The sequence below is a fragment of the Lepidochelys kempii genome, chromosome 21 (assembly GCF_965140285.1).
Source record: "Lepidochelys kempii isolate rLepKem1 chromosome 21, rLepKem1.hap1, whole genome shotgun sequence".
Lineage (NCBI taxonomy): Eukaryota > Metazoa > Chordata > Testudines > Cheloniidae > Lepidochelys > Lepidochelys kempii.
This window is the reverse complement of record NC_136400.1, coordinates 12,088,329-12,110,749: the sequence shown is the minus strand read 5'-3', so window position 1 is coordinate 12,110,749 and position 22,421 is coordinate 12,088,329. Positions and strand designations below refer to the sequence as shown.

General features: G+C 51.5%; 1 protein-coding gene and 1 long non-coding RNA gene across 3 annotated transcripts in view; one reads left to right on the top strand and one right to left on the bottom strand.

The window, feature by feature from the left end:
- Positions 1-11,771, top strand: part of TBC1D22B (TBC1 domain family member 22B) — a 37,205-nt gene extending 25,434 nt beyond the window's left edge. The window contains exons 9-13 of one of the 2 annotated variants that reach the window (XM_073320223.2): positions 4,903-5,009; positions 6,511-6,586; positions 9,076-9,203; positions 9,502-9,597; positions 10,760-11,771. In XM_073320223.2, the coding sequence (XP_073176324.1) occupies positions 4,903-5,009; positions 6,511-6,586; positions 9,076-9,203; positions 9,502-9,597; positions 10,760-10,888 (536 nt within the window). In that variant the 3' untranslated portion in view covers positions 10,889-11,771. Of the gene's footprint in view, positions 1-4,902; positions 5,010-6,510; positions 6,587-9,075; positions 9,204-9,379; positions 9,598-10,759 lie in introns of both variants that reach the window. The other variant, XM_073320224.2, reaches the window with a different exon arrangement.
- LOC140901412 (uncharacterized) lies at positions 5,520-19,307 on the bottom strand. Its single transcript, XR_012155842.2, has 3 exons — positions 19,096-19,307; positions 13,648-13,755; positions 5,520-12,506 (listed from the first exon to the last, which is right to left on the bottom strand). It is a non-coding gene; the product is annotated as an uncharacterized LOC140901412 (long non-coding RNA).
- Between the last annotated feature and the right edge of the window lie 3,114 nt (positions 19,308-22,421).

The following is a 22,421-nucleotide window of genomic DNA, read 5'->3' as shown; positions in this document are numbered from 1 at the left end:
CCATTCATTATGTCTGTTGTGGCAACGTGCAGGACCCCATTGCGCTAGGTGCTGTACAAACCCAGAACAAAAAGACGGCCCTGCCCCAAGGAGCTGATAATCCTCGTCCCTTATTTTCACTGGGGCCTGATTTTGAGAAGTGCTCTGCACCTGCAGTGCAAGTGGTGATCGAGGGGAGACGCAGGCGCTTCTGCATCTCTGGAAGAGGGGCCCCGAGTCTCCTGCCAGCCCTGCGAGGTAGGGAGGTATGAGCCCTGTTTTACAGACAGGGACGCTGAGGCAGAGAAGGGTGTGATTGTCTGTGGCAGCCCCAGAAATAGAAGCCAGCTCTCTCTGGCTTTAACCACCAGACCATGCTTCCTGCAGCACCGTTTATTCCAAACATCACTGAACTGCAGCTGTCTCTGGGGTGGAGAGAAGCAGCAGTGGGGGGAGGAGAAAGGTTGCCTACAGCTGCCGGGATAAACCCTGGTCGTGAGATCTTGTTTAAAGGATGGAACTGCAATGGGTGGGGAGCTGATGAGACAACTTCTCAGATGCGTGTTTAAACGTCCCTCGTGATGGCCTAACCATTGCGCCATCTGGATCAGGATTTTCTCTTACATGTGCTTTTAGAGGAAGGTTCAAGAAACCGCACCTGAGGCAGCTGTGGGATAATCCCTCTCTTCTCCCCCACCCTCGTTAGGTTTCCTCCTAGTAACTAGAGATTGGCTTATACCCTGAGCATGAGGTTCATGAAATCTGCATGTCTAGCTCCCAGGCGTTTGGGCACGTTCAGGATCTACGTTTCTCTAATGTAGCCTAGATCAGCGTCTCTGCTCTTAGACAAGCATCACTTGCCCAGGAAGAGCTGGGGGAGCAATACCAGTGATGTGTAGCATTCCGATTACTCAGCCCTCCCTTTCTCACGGGGCCTCCGTCTTACCTTGATGTGGAATCGGACCACAGCCTTTTCTGCCCTGAGAACGGCTGGGTCTAAGGCTAGAAATGCAGAGAGAAGAGAGGCTTATGCAGAGTATAGAAGTCCACGGGACATGCTGCTCGCACCCCAGGCCCAAAGGAGATCTGTATTTATGATGCAGCTGGTTCTGGAGCAGCTGAGCAGCTGCCTCTCCTGCTGGGAGCAGGGCTTCTCATCCCAGCAGAGCGGCTGGTTTCACAACGAGCTGGCGTTAGAGATGCTCATGTTAGTTCCAAGGCCCATGTTGATTTTTTTATCCAGTAGCCTTTTATACTGGCTTCTCCAAACCCTGGGCTGCGCTCTGGAGGGACTTGTGAATTGCAGCTGGGGTCTCCGCTTCCTGGCAAGGGAGGGGGGGATGGAACTGGAAGTCCCAAATCACGGATTCTAATGCTGTTTGCGACACGCTGGGTGACTGTGGGCAAGTCACTTAATTTCTCCCTGCCTCCGTTTGCCCATTAGTAGCCGGAGGGGTCACGAGGCTTCCCGGTTTCCTAGGGGCACAGGGTGACTTGTGGGAAAAGCCCCTTGGAGCTGCTTAGATTAAAGGAGCTATAGAGGGGCACAGCATACCATCGTCTTCATCAGTACTTGTGTTGACTGAAGGAGCAACTGGTTTTGGGCACTGCAGGGGGGGGGGGAGACTAGACTGCACAGGTGCCATTGACTATCCCCACTCCCCATCTGCCTGGAAGCAGAAGCATGTACTGGGCAAGGGAGTGATCTGAGGGCAGGGCAGTGGACGGAATGACCCGGCTGCTCCCTGGAGTAAGAGCCCATCCCACCCTGCAGGGCTTTTTGGGATACTGATGAGGGGAGATGCTAGAAGGGAAAGGGTCACCAGAGGAGGTACCTTGGCAGCATTCAGGTCTCAAGTGGTTCCTGTACGTATGCCATTTGGGGCCATTGGCAGGCTGGCTCTGTAGCCAAGCATGGTGCATCTCTTTGGGCCTTCTCCTCCATAAAACCATGAACGATAGCTGTGCAGACCCAGAACCAAACTGAGCAGAAGTCAGGCCTACAGGAAGTAGACTGTGAGAGCCGGGCATGCCCCTCCTGTAGGAACGACATTGTGCCTGGTGCTCAAATGAATCCTCTATAAATCCAACACGCACTTTCTGCAGGCCAGCAGTGGGGTGGTGGTTGTCAGGCCTAGGCAGAAGACTGGGATCTGCAGGCCGTGGTAGTACACAAGTCCTGCCTCTTGGTGTTCTGTGCAGACTGGAAATGAGGGGGTACATTTTTAACAGTGAGGGTAATTAACCAGGGGAACAGCATACCAAGGGTCATGGTGGATTCTCCAGCACTGGTGATTTTTAAATCAAGATTGAATATTTTTTTAAACAGATCTGCTCTAATTCAAACAAATATTTAGGGGCAGTTCTCTGGCCTGTGTTACACAGGGAGGTCCAACTAGATCACAATGATTCCTTCTGGCCCTGGAATCTATGAAACTTCAGCCAAATGGCAGGTTTCCCCTGCGGAGACAGGATAACTTGGGTTGTGATCTCCTCAGACAATCGAAGCAGCATCAGACTTGACTGCTCCCAGTCAAACCCATGTTCTGCCACGTGGCTGCTCGTGATCCAGTAGATGGCGCTGTTCCCTTTATGGTATGTTACCCTCTTCCAGATACAATCAAGGCCCTGATTGCTTTGCATCATTAAAGACCCGTGTATCTCAGCCAAATTCCAGTTCAGGCAATTAAATTCCATGTACCTGAAATCTCCCCTGCCATGATAGTAGTCTTCTCTCCTTTCTGCCCTGTGGTGCTGCTTCCTGTTAAACAGTGCTGCCCTCCACCGCAGAGGTGGGTGCATGTCACTGGTGGGTGAATTGATTTGGGGTGTGAAGCTGTTTGGTGTGAAAGGCACTCTAACTTTAACGCAGCTTTTGCTATAAAGAGGCAGAAGCAGCAGTGTCATTGGGTCCCTCCCTTCCTGAATTGCCTCCATAGGGCTTGCTGTCGGTTCTGCATGCCAGGGCTGCTGACTTTCCTCTGGGCTCGAGCTCTCCACCCCTTTAACCTGCCTTCAAAGAACTAGATCAGTTGCTCAGCAGCTGTTAACTCTGCGTGAGGCTCGAGTGGCCTGTCGTTATCTTTCTGGTGGCTGTATGAGGAGGGCAACGTTTAGCCTCCCACTCAGTCCTAACAGCAAAACCAGCCCATCAGGAGCACTTTCTCCACTAGCTGTCAGATCTATTAGCAGGGCACTCGCCACTGAACGCAGAGAGCTGGCATGCTGGTAATTTCTCTGCTGCCTTTAAAGCTCTGGGGTTTCTGCCTTGGTAATCAGTGTAGTAGGAAGGAGCCCGAGGAGAAACTGCTGCAAGCAGCCTCTGGAGGAACCAAACCCAGATCAAATATGCAATCAAGGGAGCCCCTTCTCTGCCTTTGCAAAGGAACACAAGGCTTTGCGTGGCTGGTGGCATTTTCCTCATCCCTATCTGAATCCCAGGCTTTAGAACTATGCTGTGTGCTTCTCTTGGGGCATCTCTCTCAGCTTGGATTAGGGCATGATCCCCCTGCTTTCACAAAGGGAGTTGCTGTGTGACCATCCTGCCATCCCCATGGCCTACAGGGATGAATTAGGATTATAAATGGGGCAAACTCCCCCGCCCCCCAAAATACCCCATTGGACAGGCTTTTCCTCCCAGCCTGGTCTCCTTGATCTTCCCCACCCAGCTTCCAGATAAACTGTTTCTCTGATCCAAGGAGATGGCTGGTCCTCTTGGACCTGCAGGCCTGACTTTAGGGACTTTGCTTTAATACACCACCAATACTCTTAAAGGCGAGCTGTAAGTAGGCATGGATGGATCAGGTTTTTATTGGTAAATATAGAGAAACGTCAATTTCAGTGTACGCAAACCCACAAAAAATATTTCCAGCAATAATAATCAAAATGCAGAGCTAGGCGAGTTGCTTAAGAACTTAAGAGTCAAAAATCCAGGGAGTTAGGCTTTTGAATTAGGCTTCTTCCATATGGGCTAGCAAATGAGCAGTCAAAACACGTGATTTGTTGATTAAGGATATTTATTTTGCATATTCTGACATGTGATGTTGACAGTTTGTGTTTTAATGGTTATAGAGCTTTCACTTTGGGAATCTCAATGCCTATTGTCATTAAATAATGATTGCTTGGCACCCCCCCCCCCCCCAATTTCCCAACGGTGACAGCTGAAACTGATGAAAATGCTTACAAATGAACCTCAATATTCTCAAAAATAAAAATCGAATTCTGCCCAGCCTAGTTGTAAGCAAGGAAGCGACTTGTTGGTTGTGGTGACCTTGATGTGGTGCCTGGGGATGGTATGTTGGTACATATTCTAGCCAGTAGGACCAGAGCCGGTAAGGAACCCACAGCCATTGGAGCGTCTTTACTGGCTTATCTAGGGAATGGCACTGTAGCTCTGGGCTCAGCTCTCCTGTCACGGTAAGGTGCACTGTTAGATTGTAAGCACTGTTTGTTCGCCGTTTGTGCAGCGCTTGGCACAACGGGGTTTTGGTCTGCGCTTGGGGCTCATAGACACTACCGCCCTACAAAGCATAATTGTGTTACAGGTGATCCCCAGGCAGCGTGGTTGTCCCACACGCAGGGGGACTGGGCTTTCCAGATTTCCCGGGCTGATGTTTTGCTGTGCTGCACAGCTTCGTTACCAATCTTGTTCATAGCAGCTCTGGCTTCTAGAACCAGTTCTACCCACCCCTTTCCCCCTTGATCCTGGCAGCAGAAGAGTGACTCAAAGCCAAGGGTAGGTTGCACCAGGAACACAGAAATGTGTTTGCAGCAAGGATGGTGGCACTACGGGGAACTCAGCCTGGCATCCCTCCACATTAAAGGATCCTCTTAAAGATACGAGGCACTCATGCATCCTCTCTCCTCCTCTCCCCACACCCTTGGAGACACGTCCTCTGGATTCTCTTCCCCCTTGTTTTACAGAAGAGGATGTGGAGAACTTTGACGTGACGACCCTGTCTCAGGATGTGTTGCGGAGCATTGAAGCCGACAGCTTCTGGTGTATGAGCAAACTACTGGATGGCATACAGGTAAGTGCACCGGGAAATGGGCCTGAGCAGATTTCTCTCTGCTCCTCCCTCTCCCTTAGGTAGCAATCCCAGTGTCCTCCCTCTGTTTTTGGGTAGCCATCTGTTCTACCCTCAGGCCGCACCCCCAATCTGAGTGACATTCCTAGTGATCTCCCTGTACCTAACCCCTCTGGTTACAAGCTGCGTCCTGTCTAGTTTTAGAGGCTGGGGACTCAAAGCCAGGAACTTCCGAGTTCTAATCCTGGCTCAGCTACTGATTACTCAGTGGCCTTGTCCAAGTCACTTATCTGTGTCTAGTCCCCTCTCAGTAAAATGAAGGTCGTTCCTCAGAGGGCTGTTGTGCCGAGATTATTCTTGACCCCCTTCTAGCCTGACTTCTGAAACTGCTTGTTCAACAGTTGGCTGGTATCCTACTTCTCCACACACTGACTCCCACATCCACCACCCCTCCTCTCTGATGAGAGCTGTCTCCATGCGTATGCTCTCTGATCTCTCATGCATCTTGTTCCCCAGTCACGTGCGGCTCCTCACGTCTCTGCTTCTCATTGCCCCATATTGCTGCAGACTTCTACCCACCCGCCTTGGCTTGTGGTCCCACACAGGCCTGCGGACCAACTTGATCAGGGTCCCACAAAGACACATGGACTTACAAGTGGCAATGATAGATGTCCTCTGTCTTCTTTATTAAAAACACTCCCCTCTTTTATCAGGATCGACCTTCCTAATAAAGCGAGAATTAAGTACTCTCTCGTTCTCTGCCTATGTATGTCTCCATTAAAAAGGAATTTTTCTCTGTAAGCTCCAAATCGCTTTCCTTGCTCCCTGACACAAATTCACTTATTTAGAGATTTCTCAAGTGTGCTCTCTTGTGATCTGAGCGCCCCGTATGCAGCAAGAAACAAAACACACAATGAGACACACATCAAAGTCGAACACCTTCCACTTAAAATAGAGTAATTACCACTTAGCACCAATTGGGGGATCTCAAAGCACCTTAAAAAATTGCCCCTGCTTTACAGATGGGGAAACTGAGGCACAGAGGGGTTGAGGGACTCACCTAGAGTTACAGCGTGAGTTGGGAATAGAATCCAGGCGGGAAAGCCTGGTCCTATGGAAGTCTACAGCAAAAAGCCCAGTAGGGTCAGGATTTCACCTCAGGTCTCCTGATTCTCAGTCTGTATATCTAACTACTAGACCACCCTGCCTCACTAAGCAAAACCCTAATGCTCATGTTTTCCAGGGAGTCTGGCTTACACTGGGCCTGGAAGGGCAGCAATCTTCCCCAACAGGGAGGTGAATTCCAGAGCAGAGGATCCCACCACCCCAAACGCACTGTCTCCTGGACAATTCACATCCAGGGACTCTTAGCAAAAGTGTGACAGCTGATCTCAGTGATCCCAGGAGTAGGCAGAAGGAGAGCAGGTCTTTTAGCTGGGTTCCAAGCTCCAGGATGCTTTCACTACAGTAGCTGCTGCCCTTGACTCTCACTGTCTTCCTGCAGGATAACTACACCTTTGCACAGCCCGGGATCCAGAAGAAGGTCAAAGCACTGGAGGAGCTCGTCAGCCGGATAGATGGTAGGTGGTGAGGAGAGCCGAATGGGAGCAAGGCAGGAGGGGGAGGTCTTGCTGTGCACAGCTCTTGTTCCTCACCCCCTGCAGTTTGCTCATAAGAACGGCCATACTGGGTCAGACCAAAGGTCTATCCAGCCCAGTATCCTGTCTTCCGACAGTGGCCAATGCCAGGTGCCTCAGAGGGAATGAACAGAACAGGGAATCATCAAGTGATCCATCTCCTGTCACCCATTCCCAGCGTCTGGCAAACAGAGGCTAGGGACACCATCCCTGCCCATCCTGCCTAATAGCCATTGATGGACCTATCCTCCAGGAATTTATCTAGTTCTTTTTTGAACCCTGTTATAGTCTTGGCCTTCACAACATCCTCTGGCAGAGTTCCCCAGGTCAACTCTGTGCTGTGTAAAGAAATACTTCCTTTTATTTGTTTTAAACCTGCTGCCTATTGATTTCATTTGGTGACCCCTAGTTCTTGTGTTCTGAGAAGGAGTAAATAACACTTCCTTATTTACTTTCTCCACGTACTTTCTCCACACCCGCCATGATTTTATAGACCTCTATTATATCCCCCCTTAGTCATCTCTTGTCCAAGCTGAAAGTCCCAGTTTCACTAATCTCTTCTCATATGGAAGCTGTTCCATACCCCAATCATTTTTGTTGTCCTTTTCTGAACCCTTTCCAATTCCAATATATCTTTTTTGAGATGGGGCGACCACATCTGCATGCAGTATTCAAGATGTGGGCGTACCGTGGATTTATATAGAGGCAACATGATATTTTCTGTCTTATTATCTACCCCTTTCCTAACGATTCCCAACATTCTGTTAGCTCTTTTGACAGCCGCTGCACACTGAGTGGATGTTTTCAGAGAACTAACCACAATGACTCAAAGATCTTTCTTGACTGGTAATAGCTAATTTAGACCCCATCATTTTATCAGTATAGTTGGGATTATGTTTTCCAATGTGCATTGAATTTAATCTGCCATTTTGTTGCCCAGCCACCCAGTATTGTGAGATCTCTTTGTAACTCTTCACAGTCTGCTTTGGACTTAACTAGCTTGAGTAGTTTTGTATCATCTGCAAATTTTGCCACCTCACTATTTACACCTTTTTCCAGATCGTTTAGGAATATGTTGAACAGCACTGGTCCCAGTACAGACCCCTTGGGGACACCACTATTTACCTCTCTCCATTCTGAAAACTGACCATTCATTCCTACCCTTTGTCTCCTATCTTTTAACCAGTTACTGATCCATGGGAAAACCTTCTCTCTTATCCCATGACTCCTTACTTTGCTTAAGAGCCTTTGGTGAGGGACCCTGTCAAAGGCTTTCTGAAAATCTAAGTAAACTATATCCACTGGATCACCCTTCTCCACATTCTTGTTGACCCCCTCAAAGAATTCTAGTAGATCGGTGAGGCATGATTTCCCTTTACAAAAACCATGTTGACTCTTCCCCAGCCAATAGTGTTCATCTAGGTGTCTGATAATTCTGTTCTTAACTATAGTTTCAACCAGTTTTCCTGGTACTGAAGTTAGACTTGCCGGGATCACCTCTGGAGCCTTTTTTAATGATTGACGTCACATTAGCTCTCCTCCAGTCATCTGGTCCAGAAGCTGATTTAAATGATACGTTACATACCAGTTAGTAGTTCTGCAATTTCACATTTGAGTTCCTTCAGAAGTCTTGGGCGAATAGCATCTGGTCCTGGTGACTTATTACTGTTTAGTAACCACTGATTGCAGTGATATGATGGGTCTTTATTTGAAGAAGTGGAGTATCCAACAGGGTGGAAGCTGTTGATGGACACGATTTCCCTCTGGAATTCTAGCATACGCACAGAGGCAGAGAGCAGGGTTGCGCTGTAACAATTCCTCTCCCATCCCCCCACGAGGTTCCCAAAGACCAGTGGTTGTGCCAGATGGTAGCCTCTGTCCTGATCCGGATACCAACCATGGGAAGGGGCTGGAAGTGGGGCTTGGTTTGGAGAGGGGAAGTGCGGCGGAATTAGTTGGGATGGATGTGGCTTGATGAGGAAGGGGGTTGGGTTGGCTGGAAGGCATGTGGGAGGCGACATGGTTTTGGTGGGGTGGATTAGGAGGCAGAAGGGACTCGGGTGGAAGAGACACAGCTGGGGTCCTGGCTTGGCAGGGGAGAGGGCTAGGCTGGAAGGCATGTGGGCGAGGGCATAGTTTGGCACAAATCAGAGTCATTTGGCAAGAGAAAACATGGTAGGAGGGACTGAGGTTTAGCAAGGGAGGGGACTTGGTTGAAATGCATGTGGAAGGGGGCATCGTTTAACAGAACAGGGGACTTTAATGCACATGGTAGGAGGAGGCTTGGTTTAATGGGGAGAGGGGATTGGGTTGAAATGCATTTGGACAGGGGAGGGGATTGGTCCTGAGAGTGCTTTGAGGCGCAGGGCATTAGGGCACAGAGCCTTGGGCCCCATGGGGATCCAGATGTGTAATGGAATGTGCTGTTTCAGAGCAGGTACACAATCACTTTAGGAAATATGAGGTCGAATACCTGCAGTTTGCCTTTCGCTGGATGAACAATCTGCTGATGAGGGAGCTCCCCCTGCGCTGCACTATCCGCCTGTGGGACACCTACCAGGTATGTAGGACTAAAACTTCCCAGCCTCCCCGTTTTTTGCCCTCGGGCAGGCTCCCAGCACAGCCTCCCCAGTGGTGGGCGTGGGGCAGCTGCAGTGCTGGGAAGGCTGTTGCGCTCAGAGAGATCAGCAGCAGCAAAGTGACCTGCTCCTTCCTCTTGTCTGCCTTGTTGTGCAGTGCAGCCCTGAGTGCCTGCCACAGGCCTGCTGGGGAGAGCCTGGAGCAAAGGCAGGCTACGCTGGGCTTGCCGGTGCTATCCTCATGCTGCAAGGATTGACCCAGTTTTGTGTCCTTTCCAGTCGGAGCCGGAAGGATTCTCCCATTTCCACCTGTATGTCTGTGCCGCCTTCCTGATCAAGTGGCGGAAAGAGATCCTGGATGAGGAGGACTTCCAGGTGAATCCCTGGTGGGGAGGAGGGCGGGCGACATAATTGCCGCTGTTGGGTGGTTTACGTGTAAGTGGTTAAACATCAGGCACTGAGATGCACCGCATGCGGCTGTGCGCATGTTGATTGCACCCAAGTGATAGATCAGATCATAAAATCTACACCCAGGTGTCACCATTCAACTCCTCTGACTGGAGGACCCCTGCACGACTGTCCCATAACCACGTTAATAGAGGACACGTGATTGGTTACACTGAGCACAGGGCAGAGCCAGGTGCTCTGGGATCCTCTGCTGCAGACTCACTGTCTGACCTTGTGTGTCTTTGTGCTGTGGTTCCCATCTGTAAAGCTGGAGTGTTAATGCTGTATTTCACAGTGGGGTTGTGAGGCTCCGTTAGTGCCCCTCTGACAAGTGCTCTGAGACCCTCCGGAAGCAGCCTGGAAGCTGAAGAGGGGCATACCAGGGTGTGTATCCAACTCTCACACAGAGCTGGGTAAGCAGGTTTTGCTGCTGCCGGGGTCTGAGCACTGCAATCGTTTCAATAGACCAGGGAATGTGAAATCCAGTTGGATAAAGAGGGAGCACGTCATGTGTGCTGAGATCAGGCTTGTTCGCTATAAAGACTTGTGTGCTGCAGACGTGAGGTATGAAGGCTTCAGTGCATCAGGAAAAGGGCAGGGGGATGGGACTCCATTTTCCATGGTTAATAAAGAGTCCACTGTCCACTTTTGGGTGGCCGCCAGCATGCAGGAGTGAGGTGTGTGTCTGCGTATGTGCAGTGTTGATGAGGCTCTCTCTACCTCTGCCTTCAGGACCATGTTCAGATCTAGTGTAAACAGGTGCAACTCCATTGACATCATGGAGGCAGCATGGTAAGCATGAACAGGGCACTTGACTGGGACTCAGGAGACCTGGGTCCTATTCCCAGCTCCGCTGCTGGCCTGCTGAATGACCTCAGGCAAGTCACATCCCCGCTCTGTGCCTCAGTTTCCCCCTCAACCACCTTTGTAAAGCACTTTGATGGATGGAAAGTGCTCTGTATACTAAAGCTAGAACATACCATGATTCAGTGCTGCTGTGCCTGTTCATACCAGATCTAAATTTGCCCTACGGCTGGAATCCTTGCTCCACTGCCTCCCAAAATAAGAACCCCTTTTTCCCTTGTTTCAGGGTCTTCTAATGTTGTTACAAAACCTACCAACAATACATTGGGGCAACGAAGAGATTGGACTCCTCCTTGCTGAAGCCTACAGACTCAAGTACATGTTTGCGGATGCCCCCAATCACTACCGCCGATAGGTGCCAGGACTTGGTCTCCCCACCCCGGCCTGATCTAATCACTGTGGCATTTCATCGTCGACGTCCTCGGACGCGCTGGCCAGGAGCCACTCCTAGCTGTACAAAGCTCACATCGACTTTTGTCTTAACTCTTACGTCTGCCTGCTTGCCACTCCGTGTGTGGATGTGCCACTCAAACGACCATCAGTATTCCATGCCATTGTGGTGGCCCGAGTCTGGGGAGAAAGGAGGCAAAGAGTGGCAGCTTCTGGGGCTTTAAGTATAAACTGAGCCAAGGATTGAGCCTCTGGATGCCTCCGCAGGCCTGGCTGTCACCAGCCATCTGAGCCTTGCTGCCTCCTGTTAGCCCACCCAAGCGCACACGCTCCCAGCTGGGTCCATTTTCTCTTCAGACACAGTTTGATCCAACTCCCAGACGAAGATGCCTTACCAGAGACCTGCCTGGGTGGAACCCTTTCTGAGGGCAGCCGTGCTGTAGGATGCAAAAAGCTCTCAGGGCCTAGCTTCGCTCCAAGTGTCTGAAGAAACGCAGCACTTCAAGGGTAACGGGAGACAGGCTTGTGCACTCTCTCTCTTCCTCTCATGCAGCACATGGTGAATGCATTTTGTGGGGCATGCACATGTGTGAGGGAGACTGGCCCATCCATGCACTGTTCTGAGTGACACATGTCCACTGGACAAGACTCCTCCTGTGACTGATCTGACCTGCTGTGCGCACAGCCCCTCACCCCACCCCCCCAGCAGGGCTGGCAGGGGGGGAGCTGTGCTTCTTACAATCCTCTTTCCATGATGACACTCCTCGTCCTCCAAGGCATATGTGTATATTGTGGTCTTGTGTATATGGGTAAGAGATGTACAATATACGTCTTCTGTTTGTAGCAGATATGATTTTATATTTATAATATGCGTCTCATGCGTGCAAAGGCCGCCTAGGTACAAGTACGGGAGGGCTCCGGTCTCCCTGGCGTTCGGGGTTGCCGAGCTGTAGGCGTTTCTGCAGTAGCACGTTAAGAGACGAGTGTCGAATTCCTATTAGGAAAACTCGACTAGAAACTTACAAATCAGTTTCAAGAGGGGCTGGGTATTTTGCGGAGATGGGGGAGGAGCAGCCCCTGAAGAGCCGGGATGTGAACTGTGGGGTGTCGGCCAACCTTCTCCACACTTGGCCATGCCCTTGTGAAGAGTACTCCGGTAACCTCTCCCCAAGCACCGTAGTGTGGCGGCTTGGGCCATTAGTGTACATCACTGCAGTATCCTTGTTAAAGGGGAATGAGCATCAATCTGCTTCTTTTCTCCTGCCTCCCTATCGGATTGTCCCATGGGCTCTTCAGGGCCACGAAGAGAGAGAGGCCTGGGCGCTCTCGTGTGTCTGTCTGCACTCCTAGGGAGCAGAGAGAACAGAGGAGATGGCTTATGCCCCCACGACTCCTCCCTCTCTGCCCTCCACACACAGACCTTGCCTCAATGTGCTTTTAAAAACCCAAATTTGAATGTTTTAATGTAACGTTTTATTCCTGACGGAAGGCGCCATTTCAGTGCCAAATGTTGATTTCTTGGGGCCGATTTCTTCACGGGGGAGTTCCTCCCCCTGCTCCAAGAGGTGATCTCGGCATGTTCCCTGGGGACCAGAGCGCACTGGTTATTATTTGAGTTGTTGTTCTTTTGGAAAGAGAGTCCCAGTGGCGTTAGTCAAATAACAATTGCTGGCGAGGCCGGAGGATGTGAGAGCCATGTTGCCAATATAACTCCAACCAGCGTCTCAAGAGTTGCTTTCCTAAGCTGGAGTTGTTGTCTCAGGCATTCTGACTTTACTTTTTTTGTGTGTGCCTTTTGTTGTTTTCTCTGAGAGAGCGACCCGATGGTCATTAGTTTAACATGACTAATTAAAAACAAAAACCCAACTAAAATGTGTGCCAGAAGCTATTTGATTTGTTGGAGGGGGAGAGAAGGGGTGTAAGTGGAGCTCTGCCACTGGATTGTTGGGTGACCTTGGGCAAGTCACTTCACCTCCTGTGCCTCATCTGTCAAATGGGGATAATGATACTGACTTCCTTTCTAAAGTGCTTTGAGGTTTTTGGACGACAAGCTATATATATATGTATATATATAAGGGCTAAAGATAATTATTATTTACTAAGGGACTTCAAATAGATGGACTATTGCTTCCTCTCTTCTCTGAATTAATTTCCAGCTCCACAGCCTCTATTGCTTCCAGTCTTGATTTTAAAAACTCCAGGTCTTTCTAAAAGATATGCTGTAGTTCACAAATGATTGGGTTTGATGCAGCCATTGCTATACTTGAGGTTCTCTGGCCTGTGTTATGCAGGAGGTCAGTCAGGCTACATAATCATAATGGTCCCTTCTGGACTTACAATCTGTGAATCTAGACTCCATAAAACCTACGTCTCTTCTAAATTAAAGATTGCACATGAATCTTACTGCTGGGGAAATGTGCTGCGGTAAACACCACAGAAGCTAAAGTTCCCAGTGCTGAGACAGGTACAGCGTGGGAAATGGTCTGGGGGATATATACCCACTGGCACCTGGACCAATTCATTAGACTACCAAGTGGCTATTACCCTAGAGGCTCCATTGTGCTAGGCGCTGTACGTGCACATAGTACAAGAAGAGCTCACTATCTAAATAGACAAGACCGGGACAGTGGGGAGTGACTGCCCCAGGTCTTACTCCCTCGCAAGGGCCCTGTCTACTAGACCATGCTGCCGCCTCAGATGGTGACAGTTTTGGCCAATACTGACCTGAGTTGGGTTCAAAGCAGGACCTTAAAGATGAAAGATTCCATCTTCTCACCCTTCCCCTGAGCCATCCAGCCTCCTGCTACCTGTGACTTCTCTTCTTGTGCCTGTCTGAAAAAATCATAAAATCACAAAGAGGGCCATAACTTGTAGAAGCATCGTTTTAATTTTATCAAAATTGGCAGAAAGCTTCTAAATACATTTGATAATGCAACTATGTACTCAAAATAGTACTGCTTTGGAACGTCTGGAAACTCTTTACCCCAGCTGATATATTTTATGCATTTTCCTATACTTTTTGGCCTGCAGTCAAAGCTAAAGTGTGTAGTCACACAACATCTTGTCATTTATAGAATGGACTGGTTTGAGTAAAGTTTTATCTGTCTGCTATTTTTATGACATTCTGCAGCTAATTATAAAACATATAGTTTTGATGTTATGTGCTCAGCTGGAGAAAAGTCTAAAACCCACATAATACAATTGTAATTACCTTACTATCATAGAATCATAGACTATCAGGGTTGGAAGGGACCTCAGGAGGTCATCTAGTCAACCCCCTGCTCAAAGCAGGGCCAATCCCCAACTAAATCATCCCAGCCAGGGCTTTGTCAAGCCTGACCTTAAAAACCTCTAAGGAAGGAGATTCCACCACCTCCCTAGGTAACGCATTCCAGTGCTTCACCACCCTCCTAGTGAAAAAGTTTTTCCTAATATCCAACCTAGACCTTCCCCCACTGCAACTTGAGACCATTACTCCTCGTTCTGACATCTGCTACCACTGAGAGCAGTCTAGATCCATCCTCTTTGGACCCCCTTTCAGGTAGTTGAAAGCAGCTATCAAATCTCCCCTCATTCTTCTCTTCCGCAGACTAAACAATCCCCCCTCAGCCTCTCCTCAGAAGTCATGTGTTTCAGTCCCCTAATCATTTTTGTTGCCTTTCGGTGGATGCTTTCCAATTTTTCACATCCTTCTTGTAGTGTGGGGCCCAAAACTGGACACAGATGAACTGGATACTCCAGATGAAGCCTCATCAATGTCACATGGGGGGAATGATCACGTCCCTCAATCTGCTGGCAATGCCCCTACTTATACAGCCCAAAATATCCAGCTTCTCGTCCACCGTAACCCCTAGGTCCTTTTCTGCAGAACTGCTGCCTAGCCACTCGGTCCCTAGTCTGTAGTGGTGCATGGGGTTCTTCCGTCCTATCACTGAATACAAGGACAGTACACGTAAGCTACTTACAGAACAGTAATGACTCTTAGTAGAAGGGCTGTAGACTGTCATGTGTGAATAACGAAGTATAACCACATACTCTTATGTAACCCTACATATCACTATGAGCTGCTGCATGTCTAATGCAACACTCCTTTGAGCTATATTCACTCAGAAAAAGTCTCAGTAAGTGGCAGAGAGTTGAAATGTTTCTAACACACCCCTCAGAATCTGTCTCTGATGTGTTCAATAGACGTTTGCTACACTCGTCACTGTCCCAGCTGCGAGCCTCGAAGGCCCCAAATCCCTGCAGCACTTATATCTCCTTGTTGCACAGCTACTCACACAACTACACTGCAGAAAGGGGAGGATGGCGGCTGGAGCAGGTGGCAGCATCATCACTCTAGAAGCTGGCTGGCCCATGCTATCTCTTACCCATCCCCTGTTGACAGGGGACACTTGAAGATACTGACCTGTTGCATGATTCCATTATGTATGACTGATAATTTGCACCTTTCAGGTGCTGCCTGAAGGAGGCTATTGTTGGTGACAGTTGCTCACTTGTGTTCGCGCATGTTATCCAGAGTTGCTTGCTTCTCCCCACAGTACAACAAAGATACCAGTGAGTCAGAGGCTGCTGACGCTGAAGAAGTGCAGTTGCCTTGTCTTGCAGTTACCCACCTTCAAATCTTGCTAATGACACTGAGCCAGGGCTACTTGTCAGCTACTGCTTGGTGCTTTATCTGTCTGGCTAGGTCAGGTCTGTCCATGCCACGAATTCAAAGTAATGGTCCTAATTTAGAAAGCCATCAACAGGCAGAGACGTAGCTACCTCCCAAGACTGTTGGATCATCTTTGATAGATGACCAGGTCGGAGTGTTTTGCCTCTTTGCCCTCAAAACTGCTCACTCTGTAGATAATGGGAGCAGGCTTATAAATGACAGCATGCAATTAGGTTACTGACACACCCCAGCTGATATTTCATGCTTGTTCTTGGGATGGGACGAAATCTCTCTTTTGCACAATGCTAGGGGCAAAAATGAGCAGTGTTCATGTGGAACAAGATCCCTCAATCTTTCCTACTGAAGCTGTTCCACTTTAATTCACTATTAATTGGACCCAAGCAAGTCTCAGACATGAGCAGCCCTCTCTAGCATAGTGGTCAGGGTCTGCTACTGGGATGCTAGCAACCCTAGTTTGATTCCCCCTCCGCCTGATGAGGAGCTGGGATCTGAACAGGGAGCTCCCTCAGTCTTGCCTATTGAGGCTGTTCCACTTTAATTAAACTATTCATTGGGCCAACTAAAAAGCTAGAATCACTCTATAGTCCCATGGCTAGGACTCTCGCCCAGAATACAGGCGATCCTGGTTTGAGTCCTCCCTCTGCCCCTTAGAAGGGGTTTGAAGAGGGTTCTCCTCTCTCCCAGGTGACTGAGGTGGGGGGGTCCTTGTTTAAATCCCCTCTCATTCATAGGAGCCATTGTCTTCCTGAGAAAGGAAGGGGGCTTGAATTAAGAACCACCCACTGTGCAGGGGGGTGGTCCCTGGGATGTGGGAGATCCATGTTCAAGTCCCCTGGCAGAGGGGGGACTGGATCTCCCATAGTCTGGACAGGGGTCCGGGACAAGAGTGATTCATTTTTAAGTTTTTTCCTCTTGTGCTCACTTAATTAAAACAAAACAAAACAGCTTAGGTAGCAAATCCCTTCGTGGCAGGAAGAGGTGGGAATTGAACCAAGGCCTCCAACATCACAGCTCAGTACCATAACCACTGAACTAAGGAAGTCGTCTCAGAGCTACCTCTTGCTTTGGCCCAATTAATAATTAAAGTGGAAACGTTTCAACAAACGACAAAGAGCAACCAACATGTGTAGCAGACAGCACTGAAGAAAACCCCCCCAGCAAATCTTAATCATGTGAATAAAACAGACAATAGACAGGGAAGCAGTGGCTGTAGGTAGAGATGTAAGAGAAGAGGTGGCTGTAGGGCTAAAAGGGGTGCTTATGGGGTATAGGTGTAAGGGGGTGATTGGGGGTGCCAGAGGAGAAGACTGTGACTGCAGGTAGAAATGTAAGAGAAGAGGTGGCTGAAGGGGTGTGTAGGGGGTACAGGTGTGTGGGGGGGGGCTGTGAGGGGCATGGGGGGGCAGTGACAACAGGCAGAGATGTAAGGCAAGGTGCCTGAAGGGGCGTGTATGGGGTACAGGTGTAAGGGGGTGACGGGGGCGGTGGGGGGGGCTTCAGGGGTGTAGGTGTCAGGGAGTAGCTGGGGGGGCTGTGAGGGGCCAGAGGGGCTGTGGGGCAGTGGTTGTGAAGGGGAGAGAAGCTGGGGGGCTGCAGGGGGTGAAGGTGTCAGGCAGTAGCTGGGGTGGGGCTGGGGGCCTGTGAGGGGGCAGGGGAGCTGTGGGGCAGTGGTTGTGAAGGGAAGAGAAGCTGGGGGTGGCTGGGGGCTGCAGGGGGTGAAGGTGTCAGGGAGTGCCTGGGGGCTGTGAGGGCCGGGGGGCCTGGGGGGCAGTGGTTGTGAAGGGGAGAGAAGCTGGAGGGGGGCTGCACGGGGTGTAGGTGTCCGGGAGTAGCTGGGGGGGCGGGGCTGTGGGGCAGTGGTTGTGAAGGGGAGAGAAGCCGGGGGTGGCTGGGGGGCTGCAGGGGGTGAAGGTGTCAGGCAGTAGCTGGGGTGGGGCTGGGGGCTTGTGAGGGCCTGGGGGGGGGGGCAGGGGAGCTGTGGGGCAGTGGTTGTGAAGGGGAGATAAACCGGGGGTGGCTGGGGGGCTGCACGGGGTGTAGGTGTCCGGGAGTAGCTGGGGGGGGCTGTGAGGGCCGGGGAGGGCTGGGGGGCTGCAGGGGGTGAAGGTGTCAGGCAGTAGCTGGGGTGGGGCTGGGGGCCTGTGAGGGCCTGGGGTGGGGCAGGGGAGCTGTGGGGCAGTGGTTGTGAAGGGGAGAGAAGCCGGGGGTGGCTGGGGGGCTGCACGGGGTGTAGGTGTCCGGGAGTAGCTGGGGGGGGCTGTGAGGGCCGGGGAGGGCTGGGGGGCTGCAGGGGGTGAAGGTGTCAGGCAGTAGCTGGGGTGGGGCTGGGGGCCTGTGAGGGCGTGGGGGGGGGGCAGGGGAGCTGTGGGGCAGTGGTTGTGAAGGGGAGATAAAGCGGGGGCGGCTGGGGGGCTGCACGGGGTGTAGGCGTCCGGGAGTAGCTGGGGGGGGCTGTGAGGGCCGGGGAGGGCTGTGGGGCAGTGGTTGTGAAGGGGAGAGAAGCCGGAGGGGGGCTGCACGGGGTGTAGGTGTCCGGGAGTAGCTAGGGGGGGCGGGGCTGGGGGGCAGTGGTTGTGAAGGGGAGAGAAGCCGGGGGTGGCTGGGGGGCTGCACGGGGTGTAGGTGCCCGGGAGTAGCTGGGGGGGGGGGGCTGTGAGGGGCCAGAGGGGCTGTGGGGCAGTGGTTGTGAAGGGGAGAGAAGCTGGGGGGCTGCAGGGGGTGAAGGTGTCAGGCAGTAGCTGGGGTGGGGCTGGGGGCCTGTGAGGGGGCAGGGGAGCTGTGGGGCAGTGGTTGTGAAGGGGAGAGAAGCTGGGGGTGGCTGGGGGGCTGCAGGGGGTGAAGGTGTCAGGGAGTGCCTGGGGGCTGTGAGGGCCGGGGGGCCTGGGGGGCAGTGGTTGTGAAGGGGAGAGAAGCCGGAGGGGGGCTGCACGGGGTGTAGGCGTCCGGGAGTAGCTGGGGGGGCGGGGCTGTGGGGCAGTGGTTGTGAAGGGGAGAGAAGCCGGGGGTGGCTGGGGGGCTGCACGGGGTGTAGGCGTCCGGGAGTAGCTGGGGTGGGGCTGGGGGCTTGTGAGGGCCTGGGGGGGGGGCAGGGGAGCTGTGGGGCAGTGGTTGTGAAGGGGAGATAAACCGGGGGTGGCTGGGGGGCTGCAGGGGGTGTAGGTGCCCGGGAGTAGCTGGGGGGAGCTGTGAGGGCCGGGGAGGGCTGGGGGGCTGCAGGGGGTGAAGGTGTCAGGCAGTAGCTGGGGTGGGGCTGGGGGCCTGGGGGGGGCAGTGGTTGTGAAGGGGAGAGAAGCCGGGGGTGGCTGGGGGGTGCACGGGGGTGGCTGGGGGGCTGCCGGGGGTGGCTGGGGGGCTGCACGGGGTGTAGGTGCCCGGGAGTAGCTGGGGGGGGGGCTGCGAGGCGCGGGCCGTGGCTGTCTCCCCCCCAGGGCCCCGGCCCCGGCCCCCCCGGCCCAGCTGGGGGCGCGACCGCGCTCCCGCCCCGCGGCGCTCACCTGGGTGCTCGCCCCCTCCCGGAAGGCCTGGGCCCCCGCTGCCGCGGGAAGGCGCCCAGGTCCCGGGCCCGCTTGGTCTCCTCCCGCGGCCACTCCTCGCAGCGCTCCGGAAACCGCCGGCAGCGGGTGGCCGCCATCTCGGGACTGGGGCTCCCGCGGCGTCACGCACCCGGCCACAGACGATTAACAGGTCACGTGACCCGGAGTAGGCCAATAAGCTCGCTAATTAGTCAAAACTACAGAGGCCGAGAGGGAAACACTGGCCGAGAGCGGAAGGCGCGTGCGCACTCAGAGCGGCCGCTTGGAGGTCAGGTGGCGCATGCGCAGCATAGTCCAGCGAAGCCATGTGCTTCGGGCAGGAGCTGGGGCTAAGGCGGTGGATACGCATGCGCCGAAGGGGCTAGAGCCTGACATGGACATGTGCCCTGAGAGGCCCCTGTGGCTGGGAGCAGGGGACGGTGGGGTGCAGGGGGCAGAGCCTGGTGCATGCTCCTAGCCCTGACCTGCCCCCAGTGTGCTGGGTAGGGGCAGACCAGATTTTACACAGAACATGGAGCCCTGGTCTGGCCCACCCCATGATTATTCTTAGAACCTTTATAAGTGGTGTGAGCAAAATCCATCAGGCGGACGTCAGCTGTAGGGTGCCCAGTCCCCTGTGGCATGGTGGGGGTTGCAGTCCACGAGCGGAACATGCCCCAGGGTGGTTGTCCAAGGTTTCTGTATTCTCCTGCGGTTGTCCATCATAGCTGGGGGATGAGACGCAAGCTGGAGTAGAATGGATAGGAGCTCTCGTTTTTTTATGTCCGACAGCAGTCAATAGGCTGAGACACGAAGCGTTCCAACAGGTCTGCTCTGACGTTGTTACCGCTATGAAGGAAGCGGTAGGGCAGTGGTTTTCAACGTTTTTTCATTTGAAGACCCCTAAAAAAAATTTTAATGGGGGTGCAGACCCCTTTGGAAATCTTAGACATAGTCTGCAGAGGTCTGTGGACCACAAGTTGAAAGCCATTGTGGTAAAGGACTTGTTTGAAGCCAGCAGGTGATGGTTTACTTCCCTATTACTTGTCTTGGCAGAGAAATTGGCCAGTATCTACTTGGCAAATCTTGAATAAAAAGAACAATAATCCAGACTATAAAAAGAACAGGAGGACTTGTGGCACCTTAGAGACTAACACATTTATTTGAGCGCAAGCTTTCGTGGGCTACAGCCCACTTCATTGGATGCATAGAATGGAACATATAGTAAGAAGATAGATGTATAGATAGATATACATACAGAGAACAAGAAAAGGTGGAAGTAGCCGTACCAACTGTAAGAGGCTAATTAATTAAGATGAGCTACAAAAGTTTTTTTCTTCTGATGATAATAGCTCATCTTAATTAATTAGCCTCTTACAGTTGGTACGGCTACTTCCACCTTTTCTTGTTCTCTGTATGTATTTCTTACTATATGTTCCATTCTATGCATCCGATGAAGTGGGCTGTAGCCCACAAAAGCTTACGCTCAAATAAATTGGTTAGTCTCTAAGGTGCCACAAGGAAATTAAAATTAACAAAGGGAGTTGGTTTGCATCAAGCAGAAATACACACAACTGTCACACTGAAGCCTGGTCAGTCATGAAACTGGTTTTCAAAGCCTCTCTGATCTGCAGCACGCCTTGCTGTGCTCTTCTAATCGCCCTGGTGTCTGGCTGCTCAAAATCGGATGCCAGGCGATTTGCCTCAACCTCCCACCCCACCATAAACGTCTCCCCTTTACTCTCACAGATATTATGGAACACATGGCAAGCAGCAATAATAATGGGAATGTTGGTTGCGCTGAAGTCTGACAGCTCCAGCGAGCTTTTAAACGTCCAAAGGCACATTCTACCACCATTCTGCACTTGCTCAGCCTATAGTTGAATGAGTGAGGCAACCTAGTGACAGTGGTTGTGGAAAAAGCTAATGTACTCAATGCTTTTTTTGTCTCTGTCTTCACTAACAAGGTCAGCTCCCAGACTGCTGCGCTGGGCATTACAACATGGGGAATAGATGGCCAGCCCTCTGTGGAGAAAGAGGTGGTTAGGGACTATTTAGAAAAGCTGGACGTGCACAAGTCCCCGGAAAAATCATGGAGTAGGTCCTCAAAGAATCAATCCTGAAGCACTTACATGAGAGGAAAGTGATCAGAAACAGTCAGCATGGATTCACCAAGGGAAGGTCATGCCTGACTAATCTAATCGCCTTCTATGATGAGATTACTGGTTCTGTGGATGAAGGGAAAGCAGTGGATGTATTGTTTCTTGACTTTAGCAAAGCTTTTGACACGGTCTCCCACAGTATTCTTGTCAGCAAGTTAAAGAAGTATGGGCTGGATGAATGCACTATAAGGTGGGTAGAAAGTTGGCTAGATTGTCGGGCTCAACGGGTAGTGATCAATGGCTCCATGTCTAGTTGGCAGCCGGTGTCAAGTGGAGTGCCCCAGGGGTCGGTCCTGGGGCCGGTTTTGTTCAATATCTTCATAAATGATCTGGAGGATGGTGTGGATTGCACTCTCAGCAAATTTGCGGATGATACTAAACTGGGAGGAGTGGTAGATACGCTGGAGGGGAGGGATAGGATACAGAGGGACCTAGACAAATTGGAGGATTGGGCCAAAAGAAATCTGATTAGGTTCAATAAGGATAAGTGCAGGGTCCTGCACTTAGGACGGAAGAACCCAATGCACAGCTACAGACTAGGGACCGAATGGCTAGGCAGCAGTTCTGCGGAAAAGGACCTAGGGGTGACAGTGGACGAGAAGCTGGATATGAGTCAGCAGTGTGCCCTTGTTGCCAAGAAGGCCAATGGCATTTTGGGATGTATAAGTAGGGACATTGCCAGCAGATCGAGGGACGTGATCATTCCCCTCTATTCGACATTGGTGAGGCCTCATCTGGAGTACTGTGTCCAGTTTTGGGCCCCACACTACAAGAAGGATGTGGATAAATTGGAGAGAGTCCAGCGAAGGGCAACAAAATGATTAGGGGTCTGGAACACATGACTTATGAGGAGAGGCTGAGGGAACTGGGATTGTTTAGTCTGCAGAAGAGAAGAATGAGGGGGGATTTGATAGCTGCTTTCAACTACCTGAGAGGTGGTTCCAGAGAGGATGGTTCTAGACTATTCTCAGTGGTAGAAGAGGACAGGACAAGGAGTAATGGTCTCAAGTTGCAGTGGGGGAGGTTTAGGTTGGATATTAGGAAAAACTTTTTCACTAGGAGAGTGGTGAAACACTGGAATGCGTTACCTAGGGAGGTGGTAGAATCTCCTTCCTTAGAAGTTAAGGTCAGGCTTGACAAAGCCCT